The sequence below is a fragment of the Hemiscyllium ocellatum genome, chromosome 12 (assembly GCF_020745735.1).
Source record: "Hemiscyllium ocellatum isolate sHemOce1 chromosome 12, sHemOce1.pat.X.cur, whole genome shotgun sequence".
Classification (NCBI taxonomy): Eukaryota; Metazoa; Chordata; class Chondrichthyes; order Orectolobiformes; family Hemiscylliidae; genus Hemiscyllium; species Hemiscyllium ocellatum.
This window is the reverse complement of record NC_083412.1, coordinates 60,543,977-60,564,466: the sequence shown is the minus strand read 5'-3', so window position 1 is coordinate 60,564,466 and position 20,490 is coordinate 60,543,977. Positions and strand designations below refer to the sequence as shown.

At 42.6% G+C, this 20,490-nt stretch overlaps 1 protein-coding gene and 1 long non-coding RNA gene across 5 annotated transcripts in view; one reads left to right on the top strand and one right to left on the bottom strand.

Moving 5' to 3' along the window:
- Positions 1-4,408: 4,408 nt before the first annotated feature.
- Positions 4,409-14,063, bottom strand: LOC132821083 (uncharacterized). Of its 2 annotated transcripts, none has more exons than XR_009645288.1 (2): positions 13,901-14,063; positions 4,409-4,597 (listed from the first exon to the last, which is right to left on the bottom strand). It is a non-coding gene; the product is annotated as an uncharacterized LOC132821083 (long non-coding RNA). The 2 variants fall into 2 exon arrangements; XR_009645289.1 differs by lacking the exon at positions 13,901-14,063 and adding an exon at positions 13,522-13,596.
- The window catches only part of LOC132821081 (uncharacterized), a 33,859-nt gene continuing 27,287 nt past the window's right edge, over positions 13,919-20,490 (top strand). For 2 of the 3 annotated variants that reach the window (XM_060833601.1, XM_060833599.1), the window contains exons 1-3: positions 13,919-14,097; positions 14,825-15,231; positions 16,374-16,607. In XM_060833601.1, the coding sequence (XP_060689584.1) occupies positions 14,892-15,231; positions 16,374-16,607 (574 nt within the window). In that variant the 5' untranslated portion in view covers positions 13,919-14,097; positions 14,825-14,891. The remainder of the gene's footprint in view (positions 14,098-14,824; positions 15,232-16,373; positions 16,608-20,490) is intronic. The other variant, XM_060833600.1, reaches the window with a different exon arrangement.

Here is a 20,490-nt window from a genome sequence, read left to right as displayed (position 1 = left end):
CAAGCTAGCTCAGCAGTATTTCTTGCCCCACCCTAACTGCCCTGGAGAAGATGGCGCTGGTAGGCTTCCTGTTGAACCACTACAGTCCATAGAGGGCAGGTCCACCTACAATACTGTTAGGAAAGAAGTTCCAGGATATTAACAGCGAAGGAACAGCAATACACTTCCAAATGAGAGGTGATTAGCTTGGAGTGGAACTTTGGGGTGATGGTGTTCCCCTATATTTGTTGCCTTTGTCATTCTAAGCAGTTGGAACTGTGGGTTTAGAAAGTGCTCATTAAGGAGGCTTGGAGAATTATGGATCTGCATCTTGTAGACTGTATACTGAATATAGCTCCACAGAGTCCAATATCCAAACACCAAGTCACCCTTTATTTACATGTGGAGAGTTCTTGACACTGATCCAGCGTCCTCAGAGCTAGCTCCCAGAGTGTGAGGATGTCTGATGTGCCTGTTTAAATCTGTCAGCCAGGGCTCTCTGCTTGTACCTGATTAACAACCCCAATCAGGGAACCCAGATTCTCTGATATCCACATGGCTGACCTCATTACAATCACTGCTGGCCCTATACTTCAGTGGTGAAGGGAAGGAATGTTGATGTCGTTGGATGTGGTGTCAATCAAGCAGACTGCTTTGTGCTGGACAGTGTCAAGTATCCTGAATGTTGTTGTAGCTGGACTCATCCAAGTAAGTGGGGAGTATGCTGTAACATACCTGACTTACGTATTGTTGATGGTGGACTGCCTTGAGGAGTGAGCAAGCGAATTGCTCACAGCAGAATTCCTATTCTCTGTCTGTTCTTGTAGCCACTGTATTTATATGAGTGCTTCAGTTCAAATCTGATCAATGGTAACTCCCAGTGTGTTTATAGAAGAGGATTCGGCAATTGAAATGCCATTGAACATCAAAGGTACATTCTTTCTTGTTGAGGATGGTCTTTGCCTGGAACTTCTGCGATGTAAATATTACTTCATCAAGGAATGTTGCATAATTTTTCTGCATATGTGCATGGACTACTTCAGTAACTGGAGTCGAAAATGGTGTTAAACTTTGTGCAGCCATCAGTGGACATTCCCAATCTGACTTTATGATGGAGACAAAGTCTTTGATGAAGCAGCTGAAGATGGTTGGGCCTAGGATGCTACCCTGAGGTACACCTACAGTGATGTCCTTGGATTGGCCTCCAACAACACAGCCATTTGCCTTAATGTATGTGTGGCTCCAATCAGTGGAGAATTTTCTCCTCATTCCCTCTAACTCTAGTTTTTCTAGGGCTCCTTGATACCACATTTAGTCAAATGCTGTTAATGATGTTAAAGACAATCACTTCCACCTCACCTCTGGAAGTGAGCTCATTTCTAGCTATAAAGAGGTCAAGAGCCGAATGGTCCTGGCAGTACCCAAACTAAACATCATTCTTTTGCAAGATGATTAAGAGCAGAAGGACAGGGTGGTAATTGGCTGAAATGGATTTGTCCTAGGTGTGTGTACAGGAGACATACCTGGGCAAGTTTCCACATTTTCAGGTAATGCAAGTGTTGTAACTTGGCCAGGGGTATGGCTAGTTCTGAAGCACAAGTCTCCAGTGTTGCAGCCAACCATCACAGAAAACTAGCATCTATGACAGTGGAGCATCAGAAAGAGGTTGATCATTTACTTGGCACTTCTAGCTAAAGATGGATGCAAATGTTTCAGCCTTGTCTTTTGTGTGGAGCATCCCCATCATTGATAGTTATAGTTTAATGATTGTTTAATTGTCCATCTCCATTCATGACTGGATGTGGCACTGATTGGGGGATCGCTTTGCCCTGTCAACTGAATGCTGCTTCATTGTTGAATAAAACTACTTCATACAGTCATGCAGGCTCCAGGACAGACCACCAGAGGGGGGTGTCCAGAGTTCTTTCATCCTTCATTACCTGCTGTGCTGGATCAATGAAGCAAGACGAAGCAATAATTTATAAGATATTTACTTAAAGGATATTAATATGGTAATGTCTCATGCAGTGTAAGTCCACTAACACAAAGTTTGCTTGTTTTGCAGATTCATTTATAACCTGGAACCTATTGCCAGCAATACCTAATGTGTTATCGTGATTGTTTACTGATTTTGTTTTATTTTATGAAACAAATACACAGCCATTTAAAACAATCAGATTAAAACCTGTATTCATAGAGCAGACAAAGGAATATTTGATGAACATGACCGATTATGTTTCCCAATCAATCTGATCTACATTTCAACTGAGACAGAGTCAACTTCTTTTGATGATATAATAAAATGTTCCTTGCAAAATACTTCATTCTTGAAAAGCAAACAAAAAGAAGAATGTGGGGCCTGGTAGATAAATAACTGAAACCAGTTGCTTAATGTTCAATGTAATGGAATGTGCTCTGGAGGCCTAATCATGTACAAACAATTAAACTTATTATTCATACAATGTCACGCAGATGAATGCATTTAAATTGAATGGATTAAAAATAAATAACTGTTACATTCTAATTGTCTTGTTCTGATTCCTTTCTCGACTGTCATTCAAATTCTCAGCTCCTCGACATCAGAAGTGCTATGTTTCCAAAGCCATCACATATTAAATCAGATACATGCTATGAGTGACTTGCCATGTTTCACATTGCCTGAAGTTTGCATTCAGCTTTCCTCTCTGCAAGAGATGCTTCCATTTTTCAGATCAGCTGACACTGAACTCAGCAGTTTTCCATCAGCAGAGTACTCAATTCCTAACATGTGAACTAAATACATCTGTCAGCAATATTCTATTCTTGGTTCCTTCAGCTTCTTTGAATAACAACAACATACGTTTGTTTGACACCTTTAACAGAGCCAAAAAAAAAGCCAAGGCACTTCTCAGAAGCATTCTCAATCAGACTTTTCACACCAAGACTCTTATGGTAATATTAGATCAGATGACTACAAGCATGGTCAGAGGGGTAGGTTTGAAGGAGGATTTTAAAGGTGGAGAAGCAGGAAGATTTAGGAAAGAAATTCCAGAATTTTGGATGCAGAGAGTTCAAGATGCAGAGAGTTGCCAATGGTAGAGTGAAGAAGATGGGAAAGAGGCCAGAAATTGAGGAGTCCAGAGATCTTGGAGTGTTGCAGGGATGTAGATGGTTACAGAGATAGGGAGCAGCAGGGCCTTGGAGATAGTTGAAAACAAAGATGATGTCTGTAAACTGGACTTGGTTTGAGTGCTGATATGAGGTACAGTGTTCTGGATGATCTTGGGACATTGGTGTGGGGGTGTCAGATTAGATTAGACTTACAGTGTGGAAACAGGCCCTTCGGCCCAACAAGTCCACACCGACCCGCCGAAGCGAAACCCACCCAGACCCCTACATTACCCCTTACCTAACACTACGGGCAATTTTAGCATGGCCAATTCACCTGACCCGCACATCTTTGGACTGTGGGAGGAAACCGGAGCACCCGGAGGAAACCCACGCAGACACGGGGAGAACGTGCAAACTCCACACAGTCAGTCGCCTGAGTCGGGAAGGGTTAAAGAATGCCACTGAACTTCAGTTCCAGAGATTTGACACAAAGTAAACTGCCCTCATCTGAAACAAGTCAAAAGCCTCGACTGATAACGCTAAGCGAGATTTACAGTGTTTTGCATAACATCCGAAGTCACAGATACAAACCAATGCAAACAAATGCTGTCACTTTAAAAAGGTAATTTTTTCCTTGTTTTTTTTGAAGACAGGTTGTAAAGGCAGAGATGGTGAACAGTCTAGCTTAATCATGGAAGAGGAACGGCCAGTTCTCCCAGTTTAGATTTTTTCTAGGTCTGGAGCAGTCACAAGACGTTAGAGTTTGGGGGAGTTGCATTCTTCAGAAAATAATTCCTCTGACTTTCTTCTGAAATCTCTCTCTGGATGTTGTTCCCTCCTGCCATAAGAATCTGTGTTTGAATTTACCTTTGTGCTAAGGTGGGTTAATGGGTGTTACTGTATTGGAACAGTTAATTAGTAATACAGTAAACCCCCATACCCACGCGGGATATGTTCCAAGGCCTACCACGGAAGCACGAAACATGGATAGTCATGAACCCACTCATTTCAGTGGGAAATTTACCTTCCTGGCAGACCCAGTCCCTGGTTCTGAAACGTTCCTGCAATATTTTCGGGCCACAGTAAACTGAAGGTAACTGAAACCATGGAAACCAGACCCTCAGATACAGCAGTTGGCCTGTAGATACTGTATCAGGTCAGTTAAGTTTTGCAATAGTCAAGTTACTCTAAATTCCGCTTTCTTTTGTTTGTGTTTCACCTGTAATGTTTAGAAAAGGTCTGTTTTGCTTAAAGCCAAGCGGTTTGACCACTTGCATTACACCTGGAACACCCACTCTGCATCTGCCTTTAAAGTATGAAAACGTTAGAGTCCCGAATACCTTCTCAAAATATTTTGAGGGGGTCTGGCCTGGTCCATAACAAATCATACAGATGTTCTTGCAGGTCTTGGATTCCTTGTTGGTGAATTTCATTTGGAAGTAGATGAGGGTATGAGACCGACTTGCCATCTTTTAAGGAGAGTTCCAACTGCTCAGGTCCAGCCTGAAAGGTATGAGTGAAAGCAGAGCTGGAAAAGATGAGATATCAAGAAAGTAATAACTATCAGCATGGTAATTATGATAGATACATGGAAAGCTGAGAGGGTGTATGGGCCAAAAGGAGTTCAATTAAGAATTAACGAGATCTCACTATGCCACATTAATCATTGAAGAGATACCGACTCAACAGCAAGACAAAAGTCTTTACTGCCTCGATGCTAAGGAAGGGTACGAGTGAGAGTAGCTCATAGTTTTCTGACCATATTACTGATAGGTGAGCATGCTATAAGACATTTCTGCACTCAGGAAAAGTGCCAATCCAAGCAGTATGAGATAGTTCATGCTTTACCAAGAGTGAAAGTGATTCTGGACAATCTGCTGGTCAATGGATGCAGAGGCATGATAAAAACCATCACAAATCATTATTGGAAAGTGGTGAACTTGCCAAATGAGCCTGAAAATGGAAAAGGCCGCTGTTGAAGATGACTGATGTCTATAAGTTGTGTACAGACAGTGACAGGACTTTGCTGTGATACTGATAAGGTGTGAGTTGTAGTAGATATGCAGCAACCAACACATGTGAAAGCAGCTCAATGATTCATGAACAATCTAACCAAGTTCTTGCCCTATCTGTCAACAGAATGTGAATTTCTACCCAAGCTCACTTGAAAGGACTTCAATGGAATCAGGATATGGAACAAGAAGCAGGTTTCATTTACATCGTCGCAATTAATGTGGACAATGCCAGTGCTGAAGGAATATGATGTCAACAATGAAGTAGTCTTGCTGTATAAGCGAGTAAAACAGGACTTGGAGCAACTCTCATGCAACAAGAACAGCCTGGTTGAGCTTACATCCAATACATTCATACAAACTGAACGAGACCATGCACCAAATGAAAAAGAATGCCTGAGTATTGTCCTTGTTTGTGAGCATTTTAACCAGTACCTGTTTCAGAGAGAGAAAGTGACAATAGATTCCTACCACAGGCCACTTCAAAACATCTTTTTTAAATAGTTTCTACCTGCTGCATTTAGGATGTTATTTTGTTTGCAGAGACTTGATACCACCAGCACGATACTGGGAGGTGCACTCCACTGAAGGAAGATGCTGACGATAAGGTAGATTCAATAAGGAGGAACCATGTAACATACTCTGAGGGTCATCAATACAACAGACACACTGAACTGGATGTTTAATGGACAGGGAGGTCAAGACTTGGTTCAGGTCCGAATTTGAAATCATAGCCCTGGAGGTAGGTCCTCTGAGGATCCTGACACCTCTGAAAAGGTCTTACATTTTTTCAAAGGGATGGTCAGGGGGGCAGTTTGAATTGGAGGGCAGAGGAATGCAGTCACCACTTCTGAAGTAGCTTCTCAAAGTGGTCTGTTCATTCAGCACCCTGGTACTCAACATTAAGCAAAGCAAGCCCAAACAGTCTTGTACACATCATTGCACAGCAACCGGATTCATCACAGGGCCCAAGTGGTTTTCTTTGCAATTGATATTTCTTCAAATATCTAGGACCAACTAACCAACTAATGCTGTTCCTAAACATTTCCTTAATGCAGGTCAAGCGGCCACATTCGGCCTCCTAGCCATCTGAAGAGTTATTTCCTTTAATCAGTAAGACAGCGGCAGTCCCCAACATGGCTGCACTTCTCTGTAGCAACTGGCAGCACCCACCTTCTGAAGGCTTCCTGCTCAGACTGATCACCTCCATTTAAAAATAGCACAAGAATGACGCAGCTGAAGCAAGCAGTTGGAGCCTGGAATTCATCTGACTGTCAGGTTCCATCACTGCTTTGAATGTCGTAGAATCATAAAGCACAGAACAGGCCCATCAGCACGTCAAGCCTGTATCATCAAAATGACACTAAATCTACATTACTGTCACTTTCCAGTACTTGGCATAGGAATCATACTCAAGCTGTTTCATTTGAAAAAGCTAAAAATCACACAACACCAGGTTATAGTCCAACAGGTTTATTTGGAGGTGCAAGTATGTATCCCTTTATCTGAAATGCTCAGGACCAGCTGCTTTGCGAAAATCAAAATTTTTTCGGTTTATGGAACTAATGTAGTGTCCCCTGTAGGGTGCAGGGCAGCAACCCATAATCAAACCTAAATATTGTACTGCAGCAAAAATGTATGAATACTGACACTAAGTAGGATAAATGAAGACTGGAAGTACGACCACACTTTATTTATAGAGTAGTGTACTGATAAATGAAATACATCGATCATAAATATTCAACAACATTTTAATTTCATAAAAAACATTACAGTAAAAACATTTGGTAAAACTTAAACACACACTGCTTCAGCACTATGGCAGGCGATGGTTTTAAAGGCTTCTTCAAGTGTCATCTGTCTCATTAACAAATGTTTCTGTCTAAGCTATCTCTCTTTAATTGAGTAAATTGCCATAATCTCTTACTCACTGGTAAATGAACATTGTTCAAGGCCAGCAATTAACTGATCACACATTTACAGCATATTGTCAATGGGAACTTTTTCAACTATGTTCACTCAGTCATCATCATCATCATCATCATCACTACTATCATCTCACTTATCTGTACAGGAACCCGTATTTAAAATCATTTCAGCAATGTTCCCATCGCTCAAGGAATGCACGACAATTGTCAATGTTCAGTATTTCTTCGATGTCAGCTTCATGTGATTTATTTACACTTTCGTTCGATAAATTTTGTGCGTAAGTAACAAGGCTTGCTATCATCTTTTTCTCTCCAGTGACATGAAATCCTTCAAACTCTTCACCTGCAGAGTGGCTCAGTGGTTAGCACTGGTGCCTCATAGCACTAGGGTCCCATGTTCAATTCCAGCCTCAGGCACCTGTCTATGTGGCAATGTTTGCACATTCTCCCCATACCTGTGTGAGTTTCCTCCCACAGTCCAAAGATGTGCAGGCTAGATGAATTGGCCATTCTAAATTGCCTATAGTGTTAGGTGCATCATTCAGAGGGAAACGGGTATGGGTGGGTTACTCTTTGGAGGGTTGGTGTGGACTTGTTGGGCCGAAGGGAATCTAATCATTTACAAGAAATAGGTCAGAGTCTGTGCCAAGCATTTGTTAATGTTGCCTTGTCAATGTAATTCCAAGTATTAGCAACTGTGTAAATGGCATCCTTAAGGCTAAACTCTCTCAGGAAGTCTTGAATTCCTACCTCCCTGTTGACTGCAGCAAGCATATTGTTTAAAACACAGTCTTTATACTTGCTCTTCATGGAGTGTGACATTCCTTGGTCACAACCTGGGGCAAGTAAATACCAAAAACATTACTTTTCACAAGCTGTTCAGTAGGAGGATATGCAGAGCAGTTGTCCAGGAATAATAACATCTTACACTTTTCTTCCAGTCCAACTTGTCTGCAATGAGCTCGTGCCGCTGGGGCGAAGTGTTTACTGAACCAATCAGAAAACAATTCTCTGGTTACCCTTGCTTTCTTGTTTGCATAATAATACACAGGCAAATTGCGTACACCTTTAAGACATCTCGCATGTTTGCATTTCCCAATCACTGTCAATTTCACTTTGTGTATGCCAGCAGCATTGACACACCCAAGAGTAGTTAATCTGTCCTTAGTTTCCTTAAATCCTGTTGGTGCTCTCTCATTAGCCGTTGCTAATGTTTTTCTCGGGGCATAGTGCCAGTAGAGAGCTGTTTCATCAGCATTGTACATTTGTTCAGGACGAAGGCTTTTGTCAGATATCAGCTTAGCAAATTCACCAACATAATTTTCAGCTGCTTCATGGTCAGCAGAAGCCTTTTCGCCACAGATTTTCAGGTACTTCACACCATTACACTTCTTGAATTTCTGCAGCCAACCTTCTGAATATTGGCATTCGCTATTAGTGTTCAGTCTTTATCATATTTTCTAGCTTGTTTCATTACCATCAAACCAGTCATACATTCACATCTTTGTTGTCTAGTCCACTCCATCAACACACTGTTAAGATCTTCATTTTTTGCCCTATGCAGTGTTTTCCTATTTTTCATTAGTTGATGGTCATCACTGTCACCATAAAACTTCAGTAACTTGTTTTCTGTTTCTTCAAGTTCCGACACCATATTCTTCAGTAAGACACGACACAGCCACAACATGACAATGCTTCTGCAATAACTCTACTTTCTGTATTATTAATAATGACAGATGCTTCCTTTCCTTTATATTATTGTTAGCCATAGATGTACCTGCACCTCTTTTTGACATTTTCATTCTAAAATTAAACAAGTTAGCACAGTAAATACAATACACAACTGACGCCTCCAAGCGCTGGGCCATGCCACCACGTGGGTCGAGTGGGTGCGGCCCTCGCCTGCCAAGGAAACCCTGTGATGTTATGCAGACATGACTGATGTTGCATGCTCCATGAAAACCTTTGGTTTTCGGAGCTTTTTTGGTTTTTGGAAGCTCAGATAAAGGGATATGTACCAGGTAGCTGATGAAGGAGCAGCATTCCAAAAACTAGTACTTCTAAATAATCCTGTTGGACTATAACCTTGCGTTGTGTGATTTTTAACTTGGCAAAAGTAAGGACTGCAGATGCTAGAAACCAGAGTTTAGATCAGAGTGGTGCTGGAGTGGTGCTGAAATTGATGTTTCGGGCAAAAAGCCATTGCTGATAAAGGGCTTTTGTCCGAAACGTCGAATTTCCTGCTCCTCGGATGCTGCCTGACCTGCTGATTTTTAACATTGTCCACCCCAGTCCAACACCAGCACCTCCACATCACAGTTGAAAAGAAAGTGCCTTGCTCAGATCACGTGGATTATGCAATGAGATGCAAATTTCAAGAGCGACAGGAAGTTGTGACAAAAGCATGGTCTGGAAGTATAAAGCCCACACCTATTACTGTATTTGGCAAACAAAAAAAGTGATATAATTTCTTCACAAAGGGATTAAGCCCATTGCCCTTGTTGGGATCCATTATTAAGGTTAGGTAGTGTAAGAAACTTTATTGTTAGGTAGTGCTCACGTAAGGTAGTATTAGCAAGTCTGGAACTTGTTAGCTTCACTAGACAACAGTAAGCCATTATGTTACACTAAGAACAGACTGAAAAGCTGATGGCATAGCCTGAAGAGGCCCCAGGGAGGGTGAGAGATAACAGGACATTAGAGCCGTGTCTAGATACACGTAGCTCAAACTGAGGTAATAGAACGTTATCAGGCGAGACCCAATCACATATGAAAATTCTGAGTTTTACCAAATAAGGATGTAGCACTGGGATGCGAGGGGCTAAAAAGCTAGACAAAGAGAACAATAGACAGAAGGCGCTTTCTCCAGTGAGCAGCAAACCTCACTGTATTTTGTACGGCTCTCTCTCATTAAAACAGCTTATATTTTGAATCAGATCCAGTGTTTCTCTCCTTCAAACGAACACGGGGACGGTAGCCCATCCTAACACCCTAAAGAGATTAGAACGAAGATGCTGAAGCACATTCACACAACCAATCCTAGGACTGAGTCTAAAAACAAAGAGCTGGAGAAACTCAGCAGGAATGCCAGCATCCATGGAGGGAGAAATTGAGTTATTGTCTCAATTCCTATATGACTCTTCTTTAGAACTCCACAGATGATGCCAGGTCTGTTGAGTTTCTCCAGCACTTTCTGTTTATTTTTATTCCAGATTCTGAGAAAAGTGAGAAGAGTTGTCTTTGGGCCAAAGTTGAGCAATGCAATTTAAATAAATTAAATGTGATCTCTAAAAATAACTTGCATCCTTGTATTCTCTAAAAAGGCTAAATGGATTTATGTCTTTTCATTCCAATATGGTGTATGTTTTTGTTGGATACAAAAAGTATCGTCATTGGTAAAGGCAAAGATGTAGAAACAAAAAGAATTCTTTGTTGTTGAAGGAAAGTATAAATACAGTCCAGCCTTTTGCTTTTGGCTCACAAAAAGTGATATTGGATATCACTTTTGAAGAACAGGAATTTTCAAAATGTACTTTTAAATCAAGTAACACTAATGGCGTTGACAAAAATGCTGGCTGCACCCTTTCTTTCATTGTAATGAGAAATATTTAGATAAATATCTTTGTAAGCTTGGAAGTTGCCAGACACATAGGTTCTGATGTCAGTATATGAGAATAGATGCCTTCACCATTTTCATAGAATCCTCGCAGTATGGAAAGAGGCCATTCAGCCAATCAAGTCCACACTGATCCTCCAAAGAGCATCCCATCCAGACCCAAACCCAGCCTTCCACCATTTCCCATGGTTAATCCACCTAGCCTGCACATCTCTGGATACTCCGGGCAATTTTATCATAGCCAATCCATCTAACCTGCATATCTTTGGTCTGTAAGAGGAACTCCAAAGAGACAATCACTCGAGGGTGGAATCGAATCTGGGCCCCTAGCTCTGTGAATGTGTTGCTGGTCAAAGCACAGCAGGCCAGGCAGCATCTCAGGAATAGAGAATTCGACGTTTCGAGCATAAGCCCTTCATCAGGAATGAAGGGCTCATTCCTGATGACTTATGCTCGAAACGTCGAATTCTCTATTCCTGAGATGCTGCCTGGCCTGCCGTGCTTTGACCAGCAACACATTTGCAGCTGTGATCTCCAGCATCTGCAGACCTCATTTTTTACCCCTAGCTCTGTGAGGCAGCTGTGCCAACCACTGAGCCACCATGCTGCCAAATCATTCCATTTTTAAATCTAACTATTTTCATGTATCACATTTTAAAAAAAAGAGAAGCCAGGGTTATCCACACACACCAAAATAATCCTGGTGTAATGAACAATTTTGACAGAGGACAGCAGGACATAATCGGGGTCTACATGAACAGTGAAGGCTGATGATGAATGACTGAACCAATTCTCCCCATAAATGCAGAAGGTTGGGTTCCTCGGAGTTCAGGAAGTGAACCTGGGGTTCCCATCAGGATAATGGTATTAATGGGAAGAAAGACGTCAAGTGCAGGGCTGAGAGTGGGGTGCGTAGATCCGTAACTGCAGAAGTATCATGATGAAAGGAGGGCCTAAGGCTAATAATTGCCAAGTTGAAAGTGAGTTGAGGGAGAGTTTTTGTTCCGGGACTGACAGAATAGGAAGTTGGATTTGGAGGGAGATGAAAGTAAGAGTGAAGAGGGACATGACAATGTGCAGAGAAAGTCTTTGCCAAGATTCAAGTGATTGAAATATAGAGGCCTTGGGAAATGGCAAATTCAAGGGGTTGGTTGTGATGGGAAGCTTATGAAAAGGAACTACTTAAAGGATAGAAAGGAAGTGAACTCAAACAGAGGAGGTAGGCTTAAAGAAGTTGGAGGTTGAACTTAGTAAGCATGAGAAATAGTGGATACTGAGGGAAGGAGGCAATGAAGAATCTAAGTATGGTATTTATGTGGATGGTACAGAATGAAGATTTGAATGAGACGCATGGAGCTGCAACGAGGTGAGATGCTCAAGCGTGAAGAAAATGTCAGGAGGCTGTGCAATTTAAAGCGGTTGCATCACCATGAAGCTCAAAAGTGAACTCACTGAAGACTTTGGTGAAGATTTGAGTCATTCCACAAATAAACCCTTGGGGCTGGGGCAGCAACTCAGTCAATAAGTGGCAGTCAGAGTGGAGAAGGAATGTGGACTTGCTGCCTCATCCACTGCCATTCCTGGTACAAGCATGCCTGACTTCAGAGAGGATTATGAAGGGAAATAAAGAAGTCCGGTATCTTATTTTGTTTTTAAAGAGTAATTTGTTCATCTCCATTCTTATGATGTCCCCACCCGACCCCGACAAAAAATGCATCTTTTTGAATTTCTTCTGGTCTGAGTGAGACTGAAAGCAGCATGCTGGGAGCAGCCTGACTCAGCCATCTCTGCAACTGTGATCCCATCTGGTCTAGACCATCGTGGCACCTTCACCATTCAGTAGGATACCCATGAGTGTGCCACAGGCAGACATCTGGAATATTGGGAAGCAGGAGGACCTGGGAATGAAAGCTGAGGAATATTTGAGTTCCACTAGAGATTTAAGAAGTAACTGGTCTCTGGAACCCAAACAAAACAGGTAATAGAGCCCATGCAGGCTCTGAGAGAGGTTTGAGCTGAAAATGTGTTGCTGGAAAAGCGCAGCAGGTCAGGCAGCATCCAAGGAACAGGAGATTCGACATTTCGGGCATTAGCCCTTCTTCAGGAATCATGCTTATGCCTGAAACGTCAAATCTCCTGCTCCTTTGATGCTGCCTGACCTGCTGCGCTTTTCCAGCAACACATTTTCAGCTCTGATCTCCAGCATCTGCAGTCCTCACTTTCTCCTCTGAGAGAGGTTCAACTGATACACCACAGGATCTTATAAATCCTTTCACAGCTGTCTGGGCCAGCATTTGCTGTCCATACTGAACTACCCTTGAGATGGTGAACAAATGGGGAGTATCCCCAGCCCATATTTGTAACACTTGGTTTTGCATGAGAGGAATAATGAGATTGTCAAAACTCACCATTAATAAAATGCACCTTCCAAAGAACATTTTTTTTGATTAGATTACTTACAGTGTGGAAACAGGCCCTTCGGCCCAACAAGTCCACACCGACCCACCGAAGCGCAACCCACCCATACATTTACCCCTTACCTAACACTACGGGCAATTTAGCATGGCCAATTCACCTGACCCACACATCTTTGTGACTGTGGGAGGAAACCGGAGCAAACCCACGCAGACACGGGGAGAACGTGCAAACTCCACACAGTCAGTCGCCTGAGGTGGGAATTGAACCCGGGTCTCAGGCGCTATGAGGCAGCAGTGCTAACTACTGTGCCACCGTGCCGCCCACTAAATCGTACATAGAAATATATAAGTTTCTGTTCAACTGGAAAGAAGGAGGGAGTGAACAGGAAGGGTAAAAGCAAAGGAACGAGGTAGGAGGGGGAAGAGGAAAGAGTCAAAGATGATGAGGGGTGGGAATCTTTCTGGGAACACACCCATACCTGATAGTCACACAGCTCCCGGAGTGAAATGATTCCAAAACTGGCTGGGACTTGCATGTCAAGCACTCCCCCCTCCCTCCACCAATGCCTCACCCTCCCCAGTTTCGATACTTTTGGAACTGGTCAAAGAGATCGTGAGAAAAATGATCGGCCTTTGGGCACATCTTTCAGCTCTCTCTCCACGGCTGCACAGCAGTAGGTGCTGAAATGGGAACTGCAGTTCCGGCATTCCCACGGGACCAATGCATATCTTGATGAAACAAAACTCCCAGACGCTGAAAATTTCCAGATTGCACCATTTTATGGTTTTTCCCGAATGACCTCAGAATGCACACCCGCTCCCCCCCCCCCCCAAAAAAAACAAAATCTCAAGCCTTACCATTGGTTGGACGGAAAGGAGAAACGAAAGGACGAAGTACACAAATTGCTTGCGGCTGGGAGTGTACCCACAAAATAAAATCGAGCAAGCTTTCCCTGTTTGCCAGTAATCTCTCTGCAATCATCGGTGTGTGTGTGTGTGAGAGAGAGGAGCGTCGGGGATTCTGACCGAGTTTCACTTTCACTACTGAATTCTCAGTAAGTGTTGTTCATGATTCGGCTTGAAACTGAATGTTTCGGCTGTTCACAGCCAATTATTCCTTAAAGATTTGAAGCTTCTGTGAAATTCGGACGTTATTTTAATGTGCGTGAATTACGAGGCATTTGTACCGAGCAGAGCGATAGAGATAGACAAAGCAATCAGAAGGGAACGGATCGGGGGGGGGGGGGGCGAGGAGCTGAATACTTGAGGTACGTTCAAGTTACTTATCTGCTGGAGACGAATTGCCCCCATAAGGGTGTGAAATTTAACCAATTTTAGTCTGTTTTCATACGTCAGCCCTGCAATGAATCAGTCTGATAAATCATTGTTGCCTTATCTCCCCCCCCCCCCGCCCCCACGCCATTGCCAGAACATCCTTCCTCAGATAAGAAGACCAAAACTGCACACAGTACTCCAGATATAGTCTTCCTAGGGCCCTGTAAAATTGCAATAAGACATCCCTGCTCCTGTATTCAAATCTTCTCACTATGAAAACCAACATACCATCTGCTTTCCTCACTGCTAGCTCAAATGAAATTTATCAGGACTTTGTCCAGGAAACCTTCAACTAACATTCACTTATAAATGTAAGATGTATCCAAAGCCCCTTAATGTTTAGTTGGCTTTGCTTATGAAACTGAAAATCAATCACTATTACTAACAGTTCACATGGCATTAATAATTTTCTAACCTTATGGACGTGTATTTATCTATTCCTTTCAGATTATCCATCTATTTAACAAAACAGACATCATCCTTGGTTTTGTGCTGTCACTGACTTTAAAACAAAATGGACAGGTATTTTAAACGTGCTGGAAAACGTCTGGAGAAACTGGGGAAACAAAGCTTGGAAAACATAGTTCAAGATTTGCATCACTCCACGCAACCAGAGAATGATGCATCAAATGACAGCGAACACAAAGTTGATGACGAGTTTCAGTCAAAACCTCTAGGAAGGAAACTAGAAATAATTGGAAAGCATAGACTGGAAAAGTTAACAAAACAATTTGTGCAACAAACAAATGTCACTAAATTGTTCAATGGTGGGCATGAAAGTGATGATGACGTGTCAGACAATGTCATTGACAGTAGCTGCCAGGGTGAACTTACTGCAACAGAGCCAGGAGTCGGTGAGTATTTTGCTTTCATGCCTCATTACACTTCTGTCAATTAAAACTCTGCAATAAAAATGCTGAGAAAGCCAGGATTGAACCATTTTTGAAATGCTTTCTGAAGTTGGTCTGCGATAGGAAGGGGTCTTTCTAGAAACCAAGAACACACACATAAAAAATTCTTGATTCCCTACAGTATGGAAACAGGCGCTTCGGCCCAACAAGTCCACACTGACCCTTTGAAGAGTAACCCACCCAGACCCATTTCCCTGCCCTATATATGCCCCTGACTAATGTGCCTAACATTATGGGCAATTTAGCATGGCCAGTTCACCTGACCTGCACATCTTTGGACTGTGGGAGGAAACTGGAGCACCTGGAGGAATCCCACGCAGACACAGAGATAATGTGCAAATTCCACACAGACAGTTGCCTGAGGCAGGAACCGAACCCAGGCCCCGTGAGGCAGCAGTGCTAACCACTGAGCCGCCATGCTGCATAAATTATTGAAGGTCCATGTGATAATTCAGGTTTCTGAGGCAGATGCCCATGCGGCATCCTACAGGGCTTACTTTATTATTCACTCCTGGAACTTTGGCATTGCTGGCTAATTGCCATGGAATGTGGTGCTAGGCACCTCTCAGTATCTCAGTGCCACTTCACTGGCAAACCATCCAATGTAAGATCTGAGGGAAACTCCCCTGCTGTGGGACTGAGGTTCTGCCCCAAATACGGTTCCATAGAAACTGTAGCGCAGGATAATACCTGATGTAACTTGCCCGCTTCTTTAGCCTTGTTTTGCCTTATTCCTCACCCCACCTGATGTAGGTGCAGCGTTCTGAAAGCTTGTGATTTCAAATAAACTCCTTGGACTGTAACATGGTGTCAGGTGACTTCTGACTTTGTCTACCCCAGTCCAACACTAGCACCTCCACATCATTGTTCCTAATTGTCATGACAGAAGTATGTGGGTCAGTAAGCTCAAAATCTTTAACTGTTTCATATTCTTTTAAGCATGGTTCACAATGTGAACCATTGCTTCTTCAGGGACATATTAAAGCACTTGGTAAACCTCCTGTTTTGAGTATTAAATAGCATCAACTTTACGAATAACTCATGTTTGTTGATTACTGAGCCTGATATATGTCTTTATTCATCAGCAGAAATTCAAAATGAAGATGCAACAGATGAAATCAAGAAAAAGCTTCAGGATGTATTTCAGCAAGGAAACGTCCCATTTCATGTCAGGACATTGACCGTTTGTGGCTACAGGAGTGCTGGGAAGACAACTCTGCTGCGCAGATTACTGAATGAATCATTTCGGGTGGATGAGCCCATAACTGATGGAATACGGATTGGACAAATAGATATTAAAAACTGGGAGAAAAAGTTAGGTAAGTAATTATTCAGTTAGATTCTATCACAGGTTTGAATTCCCTCACTAGTCAGACTGAACCAAAGTGAAATGTAGGGTATTGGAACATGGTAATTTGATAAATAATCTAGTTGTTATAATGCTGTGTAGAAAACAAGTGGGTAGAAACTATTATGTTAAGAACATGTGTGAAAGTTGCATGCTGTTTTCTTTTTGTGGTGACTCAGTGCAGTGTTATTCCCCCTGTTGAGTTAACTTTATGGATGAGATCTTTCTCTTGGGCAACAGTACCACTGTAAGCATAGGGAAACATGACTTGCTCCACCTGGTTGTTGGTTCTTTAACCAGCTGGGGTTCCTTGATCCTGCTGTATCATGCAGTAAACATATAGCTGATCTGACCGTGACCCCAAATCTACTTCCCCACTTGGTTCTCTGAACCATTGACTTCCCTATAGTTAATTATCTATTTGATACTGTCTTTAAAACATGCAGTGATTCAACCTCCACTGCCTTTGAGGTAATTAATTCCAAAATCCATGAGAGAAGGCATTCTTCCTCATTTCCATATTAAATTGCTGACACCTTGTCACAAGATGGGCAGGTTGGGAGGAAGGAGGGCTGTGTCTGTGAAATAGTGAGGAAATGTGGGAGGCAGAATGTATCCAGCATTCCTACCACATCTGATATCTTACTAACTGCAGAAAGACCATCAGTGAACCCTGATTTTATTTTTCACCAGAGCCTTTTGATTTGTCACCTCATCAAATGCTTTCTGGAAATCTAAGTACAGTACATCCACTGGTACCCCTTAATCCAAAGCACATATTACTTCTTCAAAGAACTCTAATAAATTGTTTAAGCTTGAATGCCCTTTCACAAATCATGGTAATTCTGCCTGATTATTTTGAATGTTTTGAAGTGTCTTGCTATAACATCTTTAATCATGGTTTCTAATATTTTCCCTGGGGAAACATATAGTTTCCTGCTTTCTGTCTTCCTGATTTGATTTATTTATTGTCACGTGTATCTTGTTACAAAATATAGTGAAATGTGATGCATAATGTCACTGTTCTCTGACGCTATCTTAATCACAGAAAAATAAACCAAAACATAGAATATAAAGGCAGAAAAAGGAAGAAGTAAGGGAGTCTTCATCTTTACAGTCCTTCTTGTTAAGTGCTCTATCATGGACCATGGTCATGAGTCCCCTTCGCTGAGCTGTCGCAAGAACAAAAGTCCTCTCTACCTGGTGCCATCTCACTATTACTGATGCCCTTTTGAACCATAGAATTTCTACATTGTGGAAGCAGGCCTTTCAGCCCACCCTGACCCTCCGAACAGCATCGCACCCAAACCTACCTTATCCCTGTAACCCTGCATACCCATGGCCAATACACCTAACCTGCACATCTTTGGACTATGGGAGGAGTCCAGAGCACCCAATGCAAACTCCACACAGTCATCCAAAGGTGAAATCAAACCCAGGTCCCTGGTGCTGTGAGGCAGCAGTGCTAACCACTGAGCCATGGCACCATCCTAGTTAGATTTCCCATCTAATGCAACCTTCCCCGAGTCTAAAGAATTCTGGAAGTTGCACATCAAATATTTCACTAGCCGCTTCTGCTGTTGCCCTAGGATGAAGTCAACCAAACGTTTAGTTTTGTCACTTTTTTTTTGTAACCTCTAGTTTTAACTGTTGATATTTTCTTAGAGTTGTACTCTGTATCCCTTCCTGTCATGGTGGGTTTTTCATTACCCATATTAATACCTCTTTCTCTTGTCTGTCTCTGCTCTTCTACTTACCACATTTGTCCATCTTGGATCTCCTGCCCCGATTATTGTGTTTAAAATTCTTTGTCTACTTCTCTAGTTCTAAGGCTCTCTGGAACAAAGGCTCCAGCATGGTTTAGGAGTAGACCATTCCAGTGGTATAGTCCTGACCTTCCCCTATTCTATTGTTTGAACCACACAAACTGGAAGCCACTTCTCCCACACCTGTCTTTGAGCCATGTATTCCTTTCTCTAATCTAATTTGCTCTACGCCAATTTTCACATGGTTCAGGTGATAATCCAGAAAGTATGTTTCAGATTTTGCTTCGTACCTATCTCCTCATAGTGACTATGCAGAACCTCTTTCCTTGTTCTATCAATGTCATTGGCGCCAACAATGACTGGATCCTCCCCTTCTCTATCAAAGTTTTTACTCAGGTCTGAGCAGACCTGGTATGGTATTAGATTAGATTGGATTTCCTACAGTGTGGAAACAGGTCCTTCAGCCCAACAAGTCCACACTGACCCTCCGAAGAGTAACCCACCCAAACCCATTCCCCAACCCTATATTTACCCCTGACTAATGCACCTAACACTATAGGAAAATTAGCATGACCAATTCACTTGGCCTGCACATCTTTGGATTATGGGAGGAAACCGGAGCACCCAGAGGAAACCCACGCATTTACGGGGAGAATATGTAAACTCCACACAGATAGTTGCCCAAGGCAGGGATTGAACCCGGGTTCATGGCGCTATGAGGCAGCAGTGCTAACCACTGAGCCACCATGGTATGGGGAAAACAACACCCCCTCTGGATTTTTGCTCTTTGCTACAGTGAAAGGTACCAATTCCCTTCACCCTACTGGCCCCTACTTTTGCTATATTGCTTTCTTTCTCCACCTATCTTGCCATAGGTCAGTTCGCTCATCCATCCTGCAGCACCTACTCTCATTCAAATAAGCTGACAAAACCTCAAACCTGTCGGTTCATTGTAAAGGTTCAGGCTCCTGCCCATTGGGAAGCCTTCCTCATCTCAGCTGCAGCTACACTGTCCTGTCACCGATCATGGATCAAATCAGGAGACACTATCCTAAGAGGCTTGACCATTTCCTGGTGCAAAATAACCAGGTAGCTTTCCCCTTTCCTTAGGTGTCACATTGTCTAGGACTCAACCTGCAGCTTCATTCCTGATGAAGGGCTTTTGCCTGAAACATTGATTTTCTTGCTCCTCGGATGCTGCCTGACCTGCTGTGCTTTTCCAGCACCACTCTAATCTTGGCTCTAATCTCCAGCATCTGCATTACCCACTTCCGCTCCAGCTCATAACACCTAAGCCAAAATTACTGCACCCAAGGATGGTTCTTAGAGGTGTGCTTTCCCTGGACCACACCAGCATTCAAGCACTCCCACACCTTGCAATTCTGTAACCTCCTGCAGCCTCCTTTTCCTCCTCAAAGCAATGGGCAGCCTCTTATTCTCCCCAGACCCATCTTGCAGTCTCCTCTCACCGTAACTCTTGCAGCCTGCCACCTTCACCTCCCCACAAAGATATCCTGATCCTGGCCTTGGCTAAAGAGAGCTTCCAAACCTGGCCTTGCCTAAATGCAGCCCTTTGTGATGCTATCACTGCATTCATGTACTCTCCTAACTACCCATTTACAGATTGCTTCTCCCACACCAATGAGCTTATCGTCAGCAAGTGTGGTAGAGAACTGACCATTGGCCATCCAAATTTGACTGATTGGTATTCAACTTTGAAGTAAAAAAGCAGATAATGATGGAAAGCTGTCTAGTAAGGACACCAGTGTGTAATCCCAGATGGCTTTATATTTGAAACATAAGCACATCTTTTTTTTCTTTCCTGATGTGTTTGACCTGCTGTGCATTTTCAAACATTGTCCGTTCCAAATTTTGATTTCCAGCATTATCGGTTTTTTTTCCTCCTTTTTTATGAAGAGTTCTAATTTCACGTAATTTAATATGATTTCATGTAGTGTTGCTTCTTCTGTTGCTTCTTTCAGATATAAACAATGCAGCCAATGTCTGAACTTAGAGATTATTTGAATGTGTAATCTCTGAACAAACCAATGTGACATTCTAAACATTAATCATTTTCCAAACACGTCC